This window comes from Tilletiaria anomala, assembly GCF_000711695.1.
Source record: "Tilletiaria anomala UBC 951 chromosome Unknown K437scaffold_16, whole genome shotgun sequence".
NCBI lineage: Eukaryota > Fungi > Basidiomycota > Exobasidiomycetes > Georgefischeriales > Tilletiariaceae > Tilletiaria > Tilletiaria anomala.
In genome coordinates this window covers 122,799-139,896 of record NW_013547006.1, presented here as the reverse complement: position 1 = coordinate 139,896, position 17,098 = coordinate 122,799, and the positions used below count along the sequence as shown (strand labels likewise).

At 55.3% G+C, this 17,098-nt stretch overlaps 8 protein-coding genes across 8 annotated transcripts; 4 read left to right on the top strand and 4 right to left on the bottom strand.

Moving 5' to 3' along the window:
* The first annotated feature begins 28 nt into the window (after nucleotides 1-28).
* Nucleotides 29-1,112, top strand: K437DRAFT_254834 (uncharacterized protein). The gene is made up of 4 exons (XM_013389304.1): nucleotides 29-266; nucleotides 340-508; nucleotides 583-672; nucleotides 750-1,112. Exons 1-4 carry the CDS (start codon nucleotides 125-127, stop codon nucleotides 811-813), a joined length of 465 nt encoding a protein of 154 aa, XP_013244758.1. The 5' UTR covers nucleotides 29-124; the 3' UTR covers nucleotides 814-1,112.
* K437DRAFT_233200 (glycoside hydrolase family 16 protein) lies at nucleotides 873-3,444 on the bottom strand. The gene is made up of 2 exons (XM_013389303.1): nucleotides 2,773-3,444; nucleotides 873-2,710 (listed from the first exon to the last, which is right to left on the bottom strand). Exons 1-2 carry the CDS (start codon nucleotides 3,075-3,077, stop codon nucleotides 1,036-1,038), a joined length of 1,980 nt encoding a protein of 659 aa, XP_013244757.1. The 5' UTR covers nucleotides 3,078-3,444; the 3' UTR covers nucleotides 873-1,035.
* Nucleotides 3,445-6,458: 3,014 nt separating this feature from the next.
* K437DRAFT_51346 (uncharacterized protein) lies at nucleotides 6,459-7,884 on the top strand. Its single transcript, XM_013389263.1, has 3 exons — nucleotides 6,459-6,910; nucleotides 7,007-7,180; nucleotides 7,268-7,884. The coding sequence occupies exons 1-3, from the start codon at nucleotides 6,560-6,562 to the stop codon at nucleotides 7,766-7,768; spliced, it is 1,026 nt and encodes a 341-aa protein (XP_013244717.1). The 5' UTR covers nucleotides 6,459-6,559; the 3' UTR covers nucleotides 7,769-7,884.
* Nucleotides 7,885-7,931: 47 nt separating this feature from the next.
* K437DRAFT_254830 (NAD(P)-binding protein) lies at nucleotides 7,932-9,380 on the bottom strand. Its single transcript, XM_013389302.1, has 4 exons — nucleotides 8,951-9,380; nucleotides 8,485-8,853; nucleotides 8,325-8,414; nucleotides 7,932-8,259 (listed from the first exon to the last, which is right to left on the bottom strand). Exons 1-4 carry the CDS (start codon nucleotides 9,312-9,314, stop codon nucleotides 8,000-8,002), a joined length of 1,083 nt encoding a protein of 360 aa, XP_013244756.1. The 5' UTR covers nucleotides 9,315-9,380; the 3' UTR covers nucleotides 7,932-7,999.
* A 308-nt stretch (nucleotides 9,381-9,688) lies between these two features.
* On the top strand, nucleotides 9,689-12,479 carry K437DRAFT_254828 (DUF726-domain-containing protein). The gene is made up of 3 exons (XM_013389301.1): nucleotides 9,689-10,198; nucleotides 10,261-12,117; nucleotides 12,207-12,479. The coding sequence occupies exons 1-3, from the start codon at nucleotides 9,875-9,877 to the stop codon at nucleotides 12,417-12,419; spliced, it is 2,394 nt and encodes a 797-aa protein (XP_013244755.1). The 5' UTR covers nucleotides 9,689-9,874; the 3' UTR covers nucleotides 12,420-12,479.
* Nucleotides 12,480-13,830: 1,351 nt separating this feature from the next.
* On the top strand, nucleotides 13,831-14,264 carry K437DRAFT_261756 (uncharacterized protein; the record flags this gene model as incomplete). The annotated part of the gene is made up of 2 exons (XM_013389300.1): nucleotides 13,831-14,101; nucleotides 14,194-14,264. 2 exons carry the CDS (start codon nucleotides 13,831-13,833, stop codon nucleotides 14,262-14,264), a joined length of 342 nt encoding a protein of 113 aa, XP_013244754.1.
* Nucleotides 14,265-14,946: 682 nt separating this feature from the next.
* K437DRAFT_267083 (Thioesterase/thiol ester dehydrase-isomerase) lies at nucleotides 14,947-15,659 on the bottom strand (the record flags this gene model as incomplete). The annotated part of the gene is made up of 3 exons (XM_013389299.1): nucleotides 14,947-15,068; nucleotides 15,156-15,401; nucleotides 15,512-15,659. 3 exons carry the CDS (start codon nucleotides 15,657-15,659, stop codon nucleotides 14,947-14,949), a joined length of 516 nt encoding a protein of 171 aa, XP_013244753.1.
* A 597-nt stretch (nucleotides 15,660-16,256) lies between these two features.
* K437DRAFT_51319 (uncharacterized protein) lies at nucleotides 16,257-16,850 on the bottom strand. Its single transcript, XM_013389262.1, has one exon. The coding sequence runs from the start codon at nucleotides 16,811-16,813 to the stop codon at nucleotides 16,313-16,315; it is 501 nt and encodes a 166-aa protein (XP_013244716.1). The 5' UTR covers nucleotides 16,814-16,850; the 3' UTR covers nucleotides 16,257-16,312.
* Nucleotides 16,851-17,098: the final 248 nt, after the last annotated feature.

The following is a 17,098-nucleotide window of genomic DNA, read 5'->3' as shown; positions in this document are numbered from 1 at the left end:
GAATCAAAACCTACCATCCTTCATCGAAGAGCCTCACCCTTCTAATCAATATTCGATCTTGGGCATGCGCCAACCTCAATACAAGTCCTAGCTCAGCTTGAAAACAAGCACCTAACGCGTCTTCATGTCCTTCTCAGCGCGCTGCCGGTCCTGCGCATCCGTCCTGCGGCGCGGCGACCTCTCGCTCCATACCCGCAATTTCGCATCAACGTCAGCAGCAGGTGCAGCGACCATTGCGCGAGTCAAGCCGATACCTCAACCGCGGGGTGTGTCCACTTCTTTTTGGCCCTGAAAATGCCCTAGCATGTGTACTGACTACTCTGTGTGGACCCCTCTCAGATGGCATCGATACTCCAAGTGCCTTCCTTGCCGCCATCTCTCGAGCACCCCGGAGAGATCTGGCATCGGACTCGAACATCGCGACAGCGCTAGGCGAGGACTGGTCTGAGATGTTCAAGCTCCGCGGCGACGATCTGAAGAAGAAAGGCGTGTCCGTGGCGGAACGGAGGTGCGTACCGGTAGTAATCTAGAGTCGACTGAAAACAGCACCTAGGCTGAACTGACACGCTTGCTACCTCGCAGATATTTGCTATGGGCGCTGGAGAGGTTCCGGCAAGGGCAGGATCCGAAGAAGTTTGCCTATCAGCCAAAGCCGAAGAAATTAGTCAGAGGGTACGTCATGCGCCTCCTCCGCCTGTGGTCGCTTCAGATTCGAGTACTGACCGCCGCTCTTCCTCGACTGTGCCCAGATGGGGAGCTCGAGTTCAAAAGGGCACTCGTGTCAGCGGCCGTCAAAGGCCCGGCGAGAAGTGAGAGAACACACCTTCCTTACAGGGTAGTGCTTTCTTTTGCTCTCTTGCAACAATTGGCGACTTCTGTGTGGAGATACTGCAATTCTTATCTGTGTTACACGAAGAATATCCGAACGAAATGATGTGCAAGAGAATCCCCTAACGAGCGCCCCAGAAGTCCAAAATCCATACATGTCAGATGTGCCGAAGGGCGATTATGGATGGAAGTGTAGATGGAGCCGGCTCAGTACCCGTGGTACCGCGGCTCCGAATACGAGTGCTGATTCCCATAGTGAACGATGTAACCTCCCGACAGCGACGACTGGTGAGAGTGCGAGGAGTAGTGTGAATGCGCACGGGCCGAGTGCGGCGTGTGGCTTGGTGAGTAGGGCGCGTATGCTTGATGTTGCATCATCATCTGCTGCGGCGGCAGTGGCCCTCCTGCCCTGTTCGGAGATGACGCGGCGGGAGGCCCACGCATCTGGTATTGAGACGGCACGGAGTGACTTGCCCTTGGTGTGCTGGCGAACGAACCCAGCGCGTACGACTCGGTCGACTGCCGCGGCGACATGGCGTTGTTAACGAACTTGAAACCCGACGAACCTCCTGCGGCAACGTCTACGCCTGCAATCGGGACACCTCGCCCGACGTTCCTCATACCAGGCGCAGGCGACGGCCCGGCAGCAGGCCCATAGCCGAACCCCTTACGCTCAGCGCCCAGCGGCACAACATCATCGTCCATGTCCTGCCGCGGCAAGGCGGAGTACTTCCCAGCCGAGGTGCCCAGAGCGCCAATGCTGGAGTAGGAAGCCCCCGCCGGACCGAGCATGCCACCAGAGATGCCGCTTTGGGACTGCGCTGCGATCCTCTTGTTGCGCGAGCGACGCCAGAAGGCCAGCGCGATGCCCCAGATGACGATGGCGCCAATCACGGACGCGACGATGGGGACGCCGTACTTGAGCGCGTCGTGCGGGTTTAGCGGCGAGCTATCGTCTGCATTACTGCCTGAGCCATCATCCACGGCTTGCTTGCTCGTCGTGGCACCACTGGCGGCGCGAACAGTGTCTGCCATCGACTTTCCGCTTCCATCCCAACTGTTGCCATTCGTGACCTTTGGGGTCTCTGTCCCGGCGTAGCCGGGAACGCCCGCCACGCCACCAGCACTCGGGTTGGAGATGGCAGATATGGGGTTGGTGGACATTTGAAACTCCGGGCGGTTCGTGCCTGTGATGTTCTGCCCAGTGTAGACATAGCTCGTCACGCCTTGTCCGCTTCCCGTTGTGGCAATATTCCCTGTGTTCTGCGGAGCGCAGCCCATGTAGAAATTCTTGATTTCGTGCGAATAGTAGCCATTCTGCTGATACTCCTGCGTACCCCAGTCGATCGCACCACCGCTCCATGCGATCGTGCCTTTGTCGTTCTGCGAGCTTCCGCCGGCCCAGATCGACAATTGCAGGCGTGAAGGCGTCTGCGGGAAGTTCCCGTGGGTCGAATTGGCGTACAAGGTACGCACGACATTTCCGTCAATCTTCCACTGGATGTAGTCAGGCTGCCAGTTGACGCCGTACGTGTGCCAATCGCCCACCGAGAAGGTGCCACTCTGGTTGAGCGTCTGCGGCTGCTTTGTGTTGTAATCTCCGAGCGCATACGTGTTCGTCTGTGTGTCCTGCTCGTTGGCGGTCGTGAATTCCCAATCGATCTCGTCTTTGACATCGCTCATAAAGATGAAAGCTGCGACGATACCTGCCTGCGCATTGTGGCGAATGGTGGCTTCGACATCGCCGTAGAGCATGTATTGGGTAGTGGACAGCATACCTTGCGTTCTGTTGGTCAGTTGGAGGATGACACCTTCCGAGCCGGCGCCGAGGCTGCCATATTCAAGCGTGAATGGTGTGGACGCGGTGCCATTGTACGATAGACTGGCGGCGATGACAAGACATCAATCATCTGTGCTCTCCTAGCTTGGCTTTGACGCGCTCACATTGGCATAAAGATATTCGAATTGTTAAAGTCCGCCGGCCGGAGCGTGATATTCTGTGTCTGGCACACGGGCGCAGGGTTGCACGAGGTGGGAGAGTGCGAGGACAGAGGATTGCAGCCTCCGCTGCAGAACTGTGCTCCGTTTCCACATTGGCCACCTGAGCTGCAGCATGGCGCGCTCGATGGGCACTGAGAAGCGCTGGAGCATGAGATGGTCTGCGCGACAGCAGATCCGACATACGACGCTACAAGGAGGCACAGGGCGACCCATGCACGCCGACAACATGAGGACCTTGAGACGGTCATGGTGCTACTATTCCCCACGCCGAGACGTCGCAAGGCGAGCGAGAGAAGCGTCACTGGAGAAAGGTGAGAAAATTGGCCACGTCCAGGTCGGCGAGCGCGGTCGACTTTTCGCACGCGGTTTAGGGTCAGGGTCACCTAGGATGGGTCAGCGATGGCAGACAGTCCACCATTCGTGGGCGAACGCGGACCGGGGGCATGGGCATGGTCAGGCGTGCCTTGGCTAACAAAGATGGATGGCAGCTGGATCGGACGCGACAGCGTCGTCAACCACGTTTCAGAATCGACGGCCTGGAAGCAGGTGGAAAAGGACTCAATATGCTTGCGAGGACGTTGAGTTCGCCACATCACTTTCCTTTTACAGGCAATCATGTTCATCCGTCTCTGTAGTCCATGGCACGGGAGAGGGAAAGGAGAGGTGAGATGTTCAATTGACAACGGAGAGGACAGCACTGGGCCGCAAGAGTTCAATCGTCTCCCGTCCCTGGGGCAAGGGGGTGGTGTACAGGCACTAGGGCGCACAAAAAACCAGCTCACTCACACCTATCAACATTTGTGCCGCCGGACAGGCAAAAAGGTCCGGTGTCGTGACCTGCGGCTGGGCGCCCCAGTGGCGGCTTAGATGAATTAGGAACGGAGCCGTCGAGATTAAAATGTTGTCGACGCAGATCCGACGACCATGCTGTATCCATATCGCATTTTCGCTTCATTGGCGGCAGCCAGCCGCTCCTTCGGCCACATGTCTGCCGCTCGTCGAGATTCGAGTGACCATCGATACGAACATGATCTGGCGACGGGCTACACCAAACAAGGGTCCACTTCGACTTGAAGCGTTGATGCGCCCACGATGTACGGGATGTCCCTTGGTCAGGCGCCGTTTTGCGCCGGCAGGTTTTCAGATGAGAGCCAGCCGCGTTTTGATCAGTGAAGGCATGACAAGGTGGCGAAACATCTGGCATGGAGATGAGGATAGAAGCTGAGCAGCGCTTGGCGTAGATGGAGGGATCGGCCGAGAGGTTCCAGCGCGTTGCGGGCGTCAGTGCGTCTTCACCAGTGTTTCGCAAACTGTACCTGCGCCGCTTCATTCGTATTCGTTGGAGTTTACGCCACCTTTGTCACCGACAAAAAGGGGTGTTCGATTGCAAATGAACTAGCTCCGATATGAATATGAACCATGGATCTGCACGACCCGCATGTAGATGCGCAAGTGCACACCGCCCGGCGTTCATTTATCGCCATCGAACCGGTAGCAACAACATTAGTGGGCGGCTCCCAAACGTGGCTTTCGATGCCGAAGGCTGCCTGCCGAACACAGACATGGCGCGAGCCACGACTGTCGTGCAGGCTGTAAAGCTGACAATTAGCTCACGTAGCACTGACCTGACTTTTCAACTGGGTACCCGATGACTTGAGCGGAACGTGCCGCCCAGCATCAGCTGACTGGTTCGGTCCAAAGTGGCCTCTGGGGTTTCGCCCACCTCAACCTGCCTTCTTCGAACCCGAAAGGCGCCGTGTTCTCCCTCCTCACCCCGCTTCTCTGCGCGGATATGCCGTGCCAAACGTCCCAGATCAGTTTGGCGCCTTTTCTTGCTCATATGGCTTGGGTTTCATACATTCCTTCCGCTCAATGATAAACAGTGAGCCATGAACGATGAAATGCAGATGGTAGGCTACCTACAAAGTGGAGCGTGCATGGTGGAGTACCGCAAGAAATCTCCACCTACAACCAGGTTCAAGCACAACTTCTTCAAAAACTGTCTTACTATGCCCTACTCTTTTCTGGATGAAAAATCAAAATGTATTTTCTGTCCTGGAGAGCCTGTCTTTTTTTTGCGGGGCAGGCCTGTGGCAGGCATCCATTTCTGTCATCGACTACCTGCCTCCTGCCCAAGTGAGACGCAGTCCAAATGGTGCCATGTGTAGAGTTTATCGGCAGTCGGTCAACTTTGCATTACTGGTTTCCTGAGGTGTATTCCGGGGTAGTTGATTATTGCCCCTTGACCATTCATATTATCGATCAGGCGATGAGGCGACCGCTGTCCACCGTCCACCGTCCACCGTCTCATTGATCATGCGAACAAAGGCGCATGACAGACGATCAGATCAGGGTGCATTGTGCATTTCATAGATTGTTCGCGAGGGGTGAGAACCGAATGACTGGATCATCGAAATCAAGAAACCAGGGAAGAGACCATACTTTTGCGAGTATGTGCACGATTCTTTCCTGCAGAAAGTCTAGACCTCTTGATGTGAACGGTCCGGCTTTGTCCTTCTCGTTGCCCACCAGGCGCGATCGCACTGGACGCACGTGTGACTCTGCAACATGACGCGCGACCTCTGGAACAGAGCGTGTGTCGGGACAAGAACCTCATCACAAAAATGAACACACTCAACGCTATTGGGGTATAGGGTTGTGTACATCTTGTCTCCAAGGGGCAACAGCAACTGTGCTGGCGAAAGAGTGCGGTTGGCGCACAGGAACACGGGAGCGTGACGCAAGAACCTCGCTCAAGCGCTCTCAGCCTCCACAGGTAGAGGATGGCCATGCGCTCGCACAAAGATCTCGGTTGGATGGTGCTAGAGTGGACTCACTGCATCGTAGACAGAGTGGGCTTGCGTGAAGCGCGCAAAGACGGTCAAACCAATCAGCTCACGGCTGGCAGAGCACTCCACCACCTATCGTTCTGCGAGCCCAACCAGGCCGAAGCATGCACTTGTCTTCATCAGTTCAGGGCAAGCTCGGTGATAGAGGGGACGGGTGGAGGGAAGCGCTCTAGACAAGGTTCATTCCGTCGTCAAAGTCCTCGACAGGGTCTGCATTCTGTGGACATTAGATGAGCTCTGGTTCCCGCGGCCAGACGCTGCTCAGATCCCCAGACTTGACCCGACCTGACACGTCGCTGCTCGATTGGAACTCAGCGCCACTTCGCAAATCTCCAGCTGGCGTACCGCGTGTATAGGCTATCCCCTCCGATCCTTGACGCCAGCCAGAGACGCAATCGATACTGCAGACGCAAGTATTCCCCCTTCATATTAGTCTTCCAACCTCGTCGCCTCACCGGCCATCTCGAGCTCAGCCCCAGCCTCTGCCCGCTATTCAACGTTACCCTGGGTCCATCAAGCGCAGCTTTCTCAGTGCAAGGCACAGGATTATCGGTCGTTTCCTTCGCTGGTAGCAGAGAACCTTTTGGGGCCCAAATTTTGGGACGTGTCGGCTCGGATCGAGCGCCTGGGACCGAGGCGCATTGGATTCCTCGACATTCAATCGACTTGACCATACCATAGTCCTGGATCTGCGGCAGCCCCATTGATCGAAAGTCCACGCCAACGATCCACTGCCAAATCGTTTTCAGCTACCCTCAAAACATCGGTGTCAGCGTGCCTTATTCTGCCACGCGCCCTTCGTATTCGATCGAGCGTGTCAAAGGGTTGCCAATTATTGTTGTGATTCCACATCAAGGAGCTGCGTAACGACATAATTCGAGATGGATGGCGCTCCATCTGCATCCAAAACATCACCTGGCGTGGCAAACGACTTTGCACCTGCAGGAAACCAAGACGCTGCAAAGGCAAGCACCTCGTCCTTGGCGCCGCAATCGCCACCGCCATCGCTGCCTGCATCACTAGCCGCAGCTAGCACGGGAGCCAGCCCTCCGTCTGACATGGATGAAGACCAACGCTCCAGCGAGCGGCAGCTTGAGGAGGCAGAACGACGCAAAGCAGAGCGCGACAGGACTAATGAGAGGGCCACGATGGAGGCACGCATTGCTGCGGTCGCCAAGCAGCGCGATGCCAAGACAGATCGGATGATCGACCGACTGAAGAAAGGTGACGAAGTGAGTCCGCGCAGATAAATCCACACTTGTGCTCGAGGACAGCCTAGTGTGTCACTGATGAACTCTGACAATCCCCGTTGATTTGTGTGCAATTAGCAACTCGCGAATCTCCTTTCGCAAGCAGCCGACTCGCTCTCAGCGCTTCTACCTAGGCGGCATAGCAGCGCTGTTGGTATCGATCCGGGTCTCACAAACGACCCGAATGACCTCGACGAGGCAGATGCCGATGAATTTGAGAAGAAGGCGCAGGACTGGTTTACGGGCCTCAATGTGAGTGGACATATATTCTCACCATCGTGTTATAAAGCTTACCAGAACCCGCTCCTGACCATGTGCCTTCTACATCGACATTCAAAGGAAGTGCAAACGAACATGCGAGCTGCAGTGCATCACCTGAGGCGATCAAAACTGCCCCCTTTAACACCAAACGCATCAAGCGTATCACAAGCGTCAGGGCAGCTCGGGTCAGCAGAACGAGGCGATAGTCTACGCCTGCTTGACCAAGTCGCACAAGGCGGCAGCAGCAGCAGAGATACAAGCTTGAGCACCGAAGAGGAGTCATTGAGCGTCAGTGCGCTGCGTTTGGAAGAACAGGGATGGAAAGGCCTCAGCAAGGCGCTAGGCGAGATCCACACGCAAAGACAAGTCGAAAGCGCAGGCGGGCAGGCGTCCAGTAGAAGCGGTCCAGGGACCGGCTCTTCGACGCCACTCACCAGGCCCATCTCGCCTGTGGTAGATCCGCGCGCAGCGGAAGCGGACCAACAGATGCGAATACAAGGCACGGCGGGCAAGATCCTATCCCACTTGGCGACGAGCGATGCCAGGCTGCTCGATGCGCTCCTAAAGAGCGGCGCCTGATCCTCTGCAGCTGCCACGGGCGATGCCCCAAAGCATGCACCAAGAAAGTGATCCGGCGCTTACAGCAGTGGGTGTGGCACAATCACGAGCAGACGATCGCATAGTTTTCCTTTACCTTGCCCCGCCTACAGTAATAGGCACTTGCGTATGTTTAGGGAATGTAGTCTTCACATTAGCAGTACAGTACAATACTATGTTTGCAGTTTGGCAAATCAAGAAGATGCCAGACCTTTACACATGCACAGTCTGCCCGGAAGCAAACCTTTGGACTAGCTTGGCAATGGCGACATCTTGAGCGCCAATCCCGACACTCTTGAATATCGTGAACCGTGTTGAATCCTTCCCGATGCTAGCGACGTCCATCTCTGATCTCTCGCGCTCGTTGGCTGCAACATCGACTTCCACCGCGGGCGGTGGCTGCACGAGAGTACCAAGCTCGCGAGTTTTGGTCCAATCTATCTCTGCTTTCAAGAGATCGCCTGCTTCAGTACCTGCATGCGACAAGCTGTCAGCGCAAGGATTGTATCGGCAGAATGTAGCACGATGCAAACTCAACGGCATGATGATATTGAATCCACCATGATCAGGCCCCGCGATTGCGCTTGGAGAACGAGCTGCTCTTCTACTTCTTGCATGTGTGGTTTATCTAGAGATGGCCCAAGTTAAGTAAAGCTAGTCGCAATGGGTGTGGACGGTGTATCGTGAGAGGGACTTACATGACCCGATGAGGTTGAGATGCGCGCCAGGCTTAAGCGAGTTCATTCGGAAGAGCGGCGTTGTGCTAGGTGTGCAGCAGCACACAATGTCCGCGTGTTTCAGCAAATTCTTGTTCTCAGACACCAGAAACGACAGCGTTGATGAACGCTCGGGCATTAGCGCAGCTTTCAGCCGATCAAGGGTCGCTCTCGCACGAGTGCTACTTCGCCCTTTGGGGACCATGAAAGCGACCATTTCGAGGGTACGTTCATAGAGCGAAGTGAGCAACAATGCGTGCCAGTATGCTTGTGCACCGCTTCCATAGACTGCGATACCCGACACGGTAGAGGTGCCAGGCGGAAGAACCAGAGCCGTCGCTAATGCCGAGCCTGAGCGAAGCAACCATCAAAATAAAAACATACATTTCACCCGTTTGTCAGTTCATATCCAGAAGAGAAATACAGTGTCAGCTGGTTGCCGCATCACCTGCAGCAGTCCTGGCGGCGGTGAGGGACGACGCATCCATGACAGCCTTCAACACCCCGGTCTCATCGTCAAAGAGCAGTGTGGTCCCGGGTATCCCACCGGGTATCCCGTCTTTCGGCACGCTGACGATCTTGATCGCGGTCGTGTCAAGCGCACGGGCGGGCATGAACAGCATGTGATGATTAGGCGCATTAATCGCGAGTCGCTGCGGGATTTGCATGCATTGTGCGAGGTCTGGTTGCTTTGCTGCTGCAGACACTTGATAGAAGACCTCAGCTTGGTTTCCCAGCAGGGTTGATGGTTGACGAGATAGCTGCAGCAGCACTGCGTCCACCTGCGATTTGCTGTACACCGTGACAGACATGTTCGTAGTTAAGTTTCTGCTTGATGGTCTCCGATCGGAAGTCTGCCGTAGGAGAGGATGAGCAGGAGCCCCCCTTCCTCCATCCCCTCCTCCTCACACCCGTGAAGCTTGTGAAGGAGAACGACCCTTCCAGCTGAGCGAGAGGATAGCCGATGCGTCTTTGCCCCACGTCACGTGCTGTGGTGCAGCTTGTAGGATGGCAAAGCTGCCCGATCAAATCCCCGAACATTGCGGGCTTCCAGGCTCTGGGTCACTGTGTGCGGCTCGCGCGGTGGCGTCTGTGGTTATTTGGCTATTAATGGAACTGCGTCATCTTGCAGCCAGTCTTTGTTGCTCGCGGCTCCCCCGCAGCCGGCGTGGCTCTTGTTGGCTATGTCGTGTTCGAGTTATACGTATTGAACGAGCGCTCGAAGTACTTTTCTTTTGGTTGCATGTACAGGTGGTATAGAAGAGAGGGGCTGCATACCTTCGAATTGAGACCAGCGTACTGTTGCATCGATCGTCGCGAACGGGGTGGTGGCACGCAAATGGAAGTGTGCTGAAGCAGGAGAAAGACAAACATGTCTTCCTTCAAGTCTTCACAGCTCAGCAAGGCCAAGCCCCAGCTGGATCTTAAGGCGCTGAACTCATTTTCGCCTGCATGGACCCCGGCTCTACGCTACACGACGTGTATCGCTGCTCGTTATGCGGCATTCGAATCCGTAAAGAACGCACAAGAGCAAGTCGACAGCTTGGAGCAGAACAAGCAAGCGTCACCCACTGCATCAGAGCAGGACAAGACGGAGCATTTTGAGGAAGAGGGAGAGGAGGACGCGAGCGAGGGTCCTGGAAAACGCCAAAGATGGGTCGAATACGTCAAAGATTGGCAAGACTTTGCTCAAAAGGCGAGCATCGAAAAGTATGAAATCGTATTGCACAACGCCACTGATGCACTATCCACACACAGTTCACGACAGCTACCTGTCATCACTTAGGCGTCGCGGAGGAGACACTGCCTCCAACTGACGTTAATGAAGAAGACGTGCTGCAGGCAGCTAAGGGGGAGTTCAAACCGACCGAGCCTGAGAAGTCGGCGGAAGAGCTCGTCGGAGGCCTCAAGCTCGATGATATTGGTGACATTCGGCAACGAGTGGGAGGCGCGCTTGAGGACGGCCAGAATGTGGAGGTGGTCCATGAGCTACTTCTCGTTGCGTTCGGCCTGGGTCAATATAGAGCAGTGGATGGCACCACCACCCTCTTCGAGCAAGACATGCTCTTCGGAGCGCTTCCCGAAGATTCTCCAATCGGCATCCAATCTGGCTTTGAAAAGCCACCGACTCAGCCGCAAGGTCCCTCATGTAGCGCTCGTAAGAGCACAGAAAGCGCAGTTGCAGATGCAGACACCAAGGAATATGAATTACCTCCTCCACCACCACACACGAAGGACGCAGTGGACAACATGTCTGAAGCTGGCACCAAGGCATGGGGTGCACTCAGCAAGGGAGCTCTAGCATCGTGGAATACCCTCACGACCGGCGTAACAGCTGGGGTGAATGAGGCCAAGAAGGCAGTAGGAAGGTTGGATGTGCCATCTGGAGGACCCTCTGATGGCAGTGTATCTCAAACGCACCAGGAGATTGCATCAGAAGATCGCAAGGCGAAGCCCAAGGCGCCAACAAAGCCCAATGAAATCTGCCACTACGACGCTCGCGCCAGGGCGGTCATCTTCCGCGCATGCAAGGCGATGGGAATGGCAGGCATCGATGTCTACCAAGGAGAAAAGGCACTAGCGCAGAGCATCTTTTTCCTGCTTCAGGAAGGAAGGAAGGCTGCTACCAACCAGGATCAAGGAGCCGACCCGTTGCAGAGTCTCCCTCGCGACAACCCTAGGGGGGCGTGGATGAACACTGTCAGTGCACACACGGTCGACAGAGAGAAGCGTAAGGCGAATTGGGCACAGTGGGCTGCGACGGGTATGGGCTTTGCGATCGGCGGCTCAATCATCGGTCTCACCGGGGGGCTTGCCGCGCCACTTGTAGCACCGGCGCTCGTTGGATTGACTGGGCTGTCCTTCCTTGCGACAACCAGCGGGATCGTCCTGATGGGCACATTGCTCGGGCTTGGCGGAGGAGGGCTGGCGGGCTATCGCGTGCGACAACGCTTGCGCGGCTTGGACTCGTTCGAGTTTGTCGAGTTGCGCAATCAGGCACGCGAGGCGGGGCTGGCCATCCCGAGCCTTCACGCGACGATCTGCGTCGCGGGTCTGCTACTCAAAGAAGAGGACCAGGTGAATCCGTGGGCGGACACGTTCGAGCGCACTGTCGATTCGCGCGACATCTATGCCGTCAAGACGGAAACGCACATGATGGTGGAGGCGGGCGTCGGTCTGCGCGGATATGTGTTGGACCAGCTGATGCGTGCCGGTGGGGCCAGAGCGGCAGAACAAATCATCAAGCACACTGTCCTTGCCGGCCTCACGGCACTGACGCTCCCAATTGCTGTCTTCAACGCCGCCAGTGCCGCATTGGATGGCGTCTTTGTGCGCGCCAAGACCAAGGCGCATAAAGCGGGCTTGGTCCTTGCTGAGACGCTGCGCAAAGAGGTGCAAGGGCACAGACCTGTCATCCTCGTCGGCAGCTCGCTCGGCTGCACGACGGTACTTGCTGCGCTCGTCGAGCTAGCGAAGACGCCGAGCGAGACGGCGCATCTGGTCGACAGCGTATTTCTTATCAACGGGCCCATGACTCCATCCCCTTCGACGATTCGCCAAGCACGGAGCATCGTCGGCAGACGCTTCGTCAACGCGTATAGCTCGAATGACATGGTGGGGCTCCTGGAAATTGCTTCGCTAAGTGCCGTGTAGATTAAACCTTACTTGGCGGCTGATGGATTTTTTGCCCATCCCCCTTCCAGGTCTGCGCCATCGCCGCCTGGCTTGGATCAGGCATCTCGCTCGAAGAGATGCGCAACGGCCAGCTTCCGCGCGTGGCCGGCTCGGGGCCCCTTCTTGGTATTAGCAACGTCGAGAACATCGACATCTCCGACTTGATCAGCAGCCACTTTGAGCTTTGCGATGCGACGACGCTGGAGCAGGTGATCAAGCGCTGCCAAGCCTTTCAGGACTGACGAAGCGCGTTCCTACGGAGATGTCACAATGTTAAAAATGTATTTTATCCATGTAAAGCCATTAAAAAGTCACTCTCTACTAGCGACCAAGGACAAACCTGTGTATAAAGGTATCTCATTCGTAACGAGTCTACATGAAATGGAATGAATCCCTTAAATTGCGCCTTCAAGACGATTTGTCTCTTACTAGGTTCAACGCAGCTCGCGATGAATGTATTCATCAATACCAATGCTCAACTTCCACCACGTAGCCAGCAAGGCTGGGCTTCGCCTGCAGCGCGGCACACACTCCACGCCTCGCAGGGCCAGGCCGCCGCCTAGCCGCCGGAGCAAGGGGTAAAAAGTGACACTGTACTCCATTAGGTACGCTAGCGCAAACGTCATTATCACTGACCACACCGGACGCTCCGCAATATTCGACAGTCATATCACGTGCTCTAGTGACTGGTAGATGTGGCCTGGTGTGACCTGCATGATCTTCGGCCCAAGCGCCAGTATCATCAACAAGCTTGTCACTAGTAACATCAACATAACATGGGAACCCAGCCAGCCGATGGAAGTTGGGACAAGCCGACTGTTTGGGCAAAGGTTGCACGAGTCTTGGTGTTTGTATGATCGTGATACAGGCGGAGGTGCACTGGTGGTGGATTAGTCGATAATTTTGGATCTGATCCACTTCCGCCTGATCCTGGGAAGGTTGCGGGAAGGCGGTGCAGGAGCGACGACAATTGACAGGCACGGCGGTTCGCTGGCGGGATGCTGGGTGGAATCACAGATGTTGTGCTACTCAAGGGGCGTGGGCTGGCAACGAGCCGCGAGCGAACGACCACGCAGCCCTGACGCACAGCCACACACCGCACACGGAGGCCTGCGCCTTGACTGCAGGACACTAAGAGCGGTGTCTGTATTTGGGCTGTTGTAGGATCCAAGCATGAAAACTGTCTCGCTCTAACGCAGTGCTGCCCCTTTGTCGGCCGGAGGCTCCGATCCAACTTGAACAGACATGAACTGGTGTGGAGACAAATCCAGATTGGAAGCCAGCGCAACTGGGCGAGTGGCGAGGTTGAATGGCGCACGACCGTGCAAAGGATGACATTGCTCTCCGTGTGAGCTCCAAAAGTTGGAAAGAGGTTGGAGTCCTCTACTGCTCAGGTAGAAGCGAGGATCCGCGAACAGTACTCCCAAGTCGAGGTGCAATTGTAGCGAGATGCACGCGAAAGCTTTGTCAGAGCACCCCGTGTATAAAATGCAATGGCAAAGCGATGGACTAGTCGGTTATCCGTTTCCCCCAACACCAAGCTATTCCTCACGAATCAAGAATCAAGACATTTAGCTACTCACAGTCAAGGGCTCTCGCTTGAAAGCTTTCGCGCCACACACATCCACCCACGCGCACACACACATTCTCACAATGTCAATGCCAGCACCCGCTAACCCGCAGAACACCTCTGAGCAGGATAAGGTCTTGGGTCACCCGCCGCAGCAGAGCCTCGGCGGTAGCAACCCATACCCACCGCAATACGTACAGCAAGGTGTTCAACCCATGCCTCAGATGGACCACAGCGCGATGCAACAAGGCATGCAGTACCAGGCTGCCATGCTCGCTGGCTGCGCACAAGGCAACCACAGCTGGGAGACCAAGTACGGTGTAATCGGTATCATCGTCGCCATCGTCTGCTGCCGTGAGTCCAGCACTACGCCACATCTAGCCAACATCACAAAGATCCTCGTACTGACTCATCCTCTCGCATATTCCCCTTTGTACCATCATCAGCATGCGGTCTCCTTGCACTTCTCTGCGACCAGCACAAGAAGTGCACCCGTTGCGGACAGCTCTCCCAATGAGGCTGCCCGCCGCCAACTTGAGGAACACCTTTTGGACCCCGTGTACGTACTTCTCGCGTTGCACATCCAGAAGATAGCTTGCTTTCGCAACGGCAAAGCGGACGTCGGGAACCGACAGCATACCCTTTTTGCAGGCCAACCCATAGGCTCGAGCATCGCCTTCACCTGTCGTCGTTGTATTTGTATTTCTGTCACCTTGCAAGAAACAGCTGCAAAGATCAAATGCGGATCACAGAAGACTTGTAGCCTTCGAAGATACCCAGCACGAATGACCTCGAAAGGATCCCCAGTTCTCATCGCCGGCTTCATTTCCGGTCTGTGATTGCAGGAGCGTCCCTCTGGTCCAGCCTCGCAAGTCGTGGACTCGATCTGAGTCATCCTCAAATGCCAACACCAGGGTAGGCAAAAGTAAGACGAGTGCGGCTCGATGAATGCAGCCCTGTAGGTTGAAGGGTAAATGACCCAGTCTCAAAGCAAGCATGAAGCAGCGATAAGACGTATGCGTCGCTTCGCAGGCCGAAATCTTGATGTGTGCTTTCCCTAAGTCGTCATCGCTTGAGGAAGCTTCTTTTTAGCGCCTCAGAGGCAGCGGCTATGCGGACGCATCAACTGCGCTGTGCTCTATTGTGCGAACATTCCACACTCGGATTACGCACTTCATAGCTTCTGGAGACTCTGCTGCCTATGCATCAGGCCATTCATTCATGGGCTTGCCTTTGAGCACATTATCTCCGCTGTCATCAAAGACAACGTTCTCGACGTGGTCGTGAATCTTGCCCACGAACTTGGTATGCGAACCATATGCTGCACAGTTTCATGAGGTCACAGGGTATGAGCAATGCAACAGCTTGGCTTGACACTTTGAGTGGAAGGTCTGCCTATTCCACTCACCAAGCAAAACGTCCGTGACTGGATGCCTGATCTCCATCCTGGTCGTCGCCATGACCTTCCCAAGGCTGATGACTTCAGCATTGACGTTGAAGCTGTCTCCCACCTTACCTGATGGCTTGACAAATGTAGTGTGTATATCTGTGCTGACGCCTGTGCTGTAGAACCCATGCGAGGCGATGGCAAGTGATCCCATCGTATCCGTCAAAGTGCAGATCAGACCGCCGTGAACGGTGCCGAGACGATTTACTGTGATTTGGGATTCGCACGACGCAGTGACGAGGAGTCAAAGTTAGTTCAAAATGAGCTATTGCGTCGCCTCAAGAGCGAACCTTTCCTCCAATGCATCAGCTACCAACCATTGTGCTGCTCCACCTTGAGCGATGCTTTCACTTTGCCTGGTGTGGCATGCTTGATAACCAGGTTCTGCATAGTTACCGAGTCATGGCCCTGGTTGCGCATGAACGCCTGCGTCACGCGGCGCACGAATTTTGTGCTCGCTGCCATTGTGTCTCTTGTCTCTGCGATCTGCGGCGTAAGCGGTAAGGAGGAGATTGGGTCGTCGTCCCGCAATTCGGAAGAAAGCGGAGGACGAAGGGAGGATGCACAGGCTGAAGTGAAGTAGATGCGAAGCTCGCTCCGGCTCGGCCCTGATCGAAGGAGTGTGCGAGTGCCTCTTCAACTTTAGAAGTGACTAGTGACAATTGCTCGATGTCGAGAGGAGATCTATGCACCGCTCCTGCTGACCCTGATAACCTCTATCCTTCGGTTCCGTTCAATTTTGCTTCTTGCACGCAGCCAGCTGGCGATATGCAGAGGCTTTCCCGGTTCGCCGGCTTGCTCCAAGCGTCTCAATAGTCGACTTCCGAGGCGATGTTTTGCAGTATGCATGTATCACCGCACTTGGCGGTTCAGACAGCTTGTCGGATCAATGCCGGATCTCAGCGCATCTCATTAGCCTAGAGAGGCCCAATGGCGAGCACAGCAGGTGTCACCAGGGAATCTGCATGTACCCGAGCAAGTGCTGATAAGTCTTCGCTTTGGCCAGCATGCACGAGAATTAAGCGACAACTGCGAAATGTGGTTCTCTGACCAAATACAAAACACATCGGGGATTATAGGCATGGCTGGGGAAGACAATTGAGTTCATGATATTGACATTATCCGTTCCGTCGCCGTGCACGTCGTAGCAGGTCGCAGATGTATTTAATTCTCATCGAACTTTGCCGCACCAGTACGCTGTTTGGCGTATGCATTATGTTCGAGTAAATGCATGAGGTTTGTGCTCTGACTATGTACTGCGTCAGCATACGCAGCACAACGCAATTACTTCGCAGCCTCCGCCGCTTCTCGAAAGAAAACCCCCAGAAAACACCGCAAATCCCCTTCCGAGTTATCCGAGAATGGATCAAGGACCGAGATCTCGAGCGGCCGGTTGTCATGGCTAGACTCTGCAGACCCGCGGATTGGCTCCTAGCAGCTTGGGTGGACTGGAGTCTCGACTGGTAAAGCTTGGTAAAGCTGGTTGCGAAAGAGAATTTTGATTTCTGGGGCCGAAGGTGGCGCTGGAGCGCGCACATAGGTTTCCGAAGCTGCGTTATCGGTAGCCCAGGAGACAATGGACAAGTCTCCAGAAAAAAACGAAGAGTGTGCGAGATCATTTTATTGCGACCCTTTAGCGCTCATAGTAGACCAATGTGTACACTTGAAGCGGTACTCTACGAAGGCAGGGATAATGGCTAAAATTTATGTAAGTCTGAGTAGCATGCAGGTGCATGCACCATAATTCAGCAGCAGTGATAACCGGGGGGGCGGAAGGGCTTGTGGATGTGCCGATGTGGTGCATATGCCGCGACAAGGCTAAGAGCATCATCACGTGATCCTCTCCCGTCGACGGTGACTTTTCTTAGCGGGATTTCCGAAGTGGGCGGGAACCCTACGATTTG

What these genes read in the sequence shown, in the direction of transcription:
- K437DRAFT_254834 (XM_013389304.1), top strand. Translation starts at nt 125, where the DNA reads ATGTCCTTCTCAGCGCGCTGCCGGTCCTGCGCATCCGTCCTGCGGCGC. An exon ending in GCCGATACCTCAACCGCGGG is followed by an intron (nt 267 to 339) that starts GTGTGTCCACTT and finishes GACCCCTCTCAG; the next exon opens with ATGGCATCGATACTCCAAGT. An exon ending in CCGAAGAAATTAGTCAGAGG is followed by an intron (nt 673 to 749) that starts GTACGTCATGCG and finishes GACTGTGCCCAG; the next exon opens with ATGGGGAGCTCGAGTTCAAA.
- K437DRAFT_233200 (XM_013389303.1), bottom strand. Translation starts at nt 3,077, where the DNA reads ATGACCGTCTCAAGGTCCTCATGTTGTCGGCGTGCATGGGTCGCCCTG. An exon ending in TCGAATATCTTTATGCCAAT is followed by an intron (nt 2,711 to 2,772) that starts GTGAGCGCGTCA and finishes CATCGCCGCCAG; the next exon opens with TCTATCGTACAATGGCACCG.
- K437DRAFT_51346 (XM_013389263.1), top strand. Translation starts at nt 6,560, where the DNA reads ATGGATGGCGCTCCATCTGCATCCAAAACATCACCTGGCGTGGCAAAC. An exon ending in GACTGAAGAAAGGTGACGAA is followed by an intron (nt 6,911 to 7,006) that starts GTGAGTCCGCGC and finishes GTGTGCAATTAG; the next exon opens with CAACTCGCGAATCTCCTTTC. An exon ending in ACTGGTTTACGGGCCTCAAT is followed by an intron (nt 7,181 to 7,267) that starts GTGAGTGGACAT and finishes CGACATTCAAAG; the next exon opens with GAAGTGCAAACGAACATGCG.
- K437DRAFT_254830 (XM_013389302.1), bottom strand. Translation starts at nt 9,314, where the DNA reads ATGTCTGTCACGGTGTACAGCAAATCGCAGGTGGACGCAGTGCTGCTG. An exon ending in TCTCAACCTCATCGGGTCAT is followed by an intron (nt 8,415 to 8,484) that starts GTAAGTCCCTCT and finishes GGCCATCTCTAG; the next exon opens with ATAAACCACACATGCAAGAA. An exon ending in GGATTCAATATCATCATGCC is followed by an intron (nt 8,260 to 8,324) that starts GTTGAGTTTGCA and finishes TGTCGCATGCAG; the next exon opens with GTACTGAAGCAGGCGATCTC.
- K437DRAFT_254828 (XM_013389301.1), top strand. Translation starts at nt 9,875, where the DNA reads ATGTCTTCCTTCAAGTCTTCACAGCTCAGCAAGGCCAAGCCCCAGCTG. An exon ending in GGCAAGACTTTGCTCAAAAG is followed by an intron (nt 10,199 to 10,260) that starts GCGAGCATCGAA and finishes ATCCACACACAG; the next exon opens with TTCACGACAGCTACCTGTCA. An exon ending in CGTATAGCTCGAATGACATG is followed by an intron (nt 12,118 to 12,206) that starts GTGGGGCTCCTG and finishes TCCCCCTTCCAG; the next exon opens with GTCTGCGCCATCGCCGCCTG.
- K437DRAFT_51319 (XM_013389262.1), bottom strand. Translation starts at nt 16,813, where the DNA reads ATGATCTCGCACACTCTTCGTTTTTTTCTGGAGACTTGTCCATTGTCT.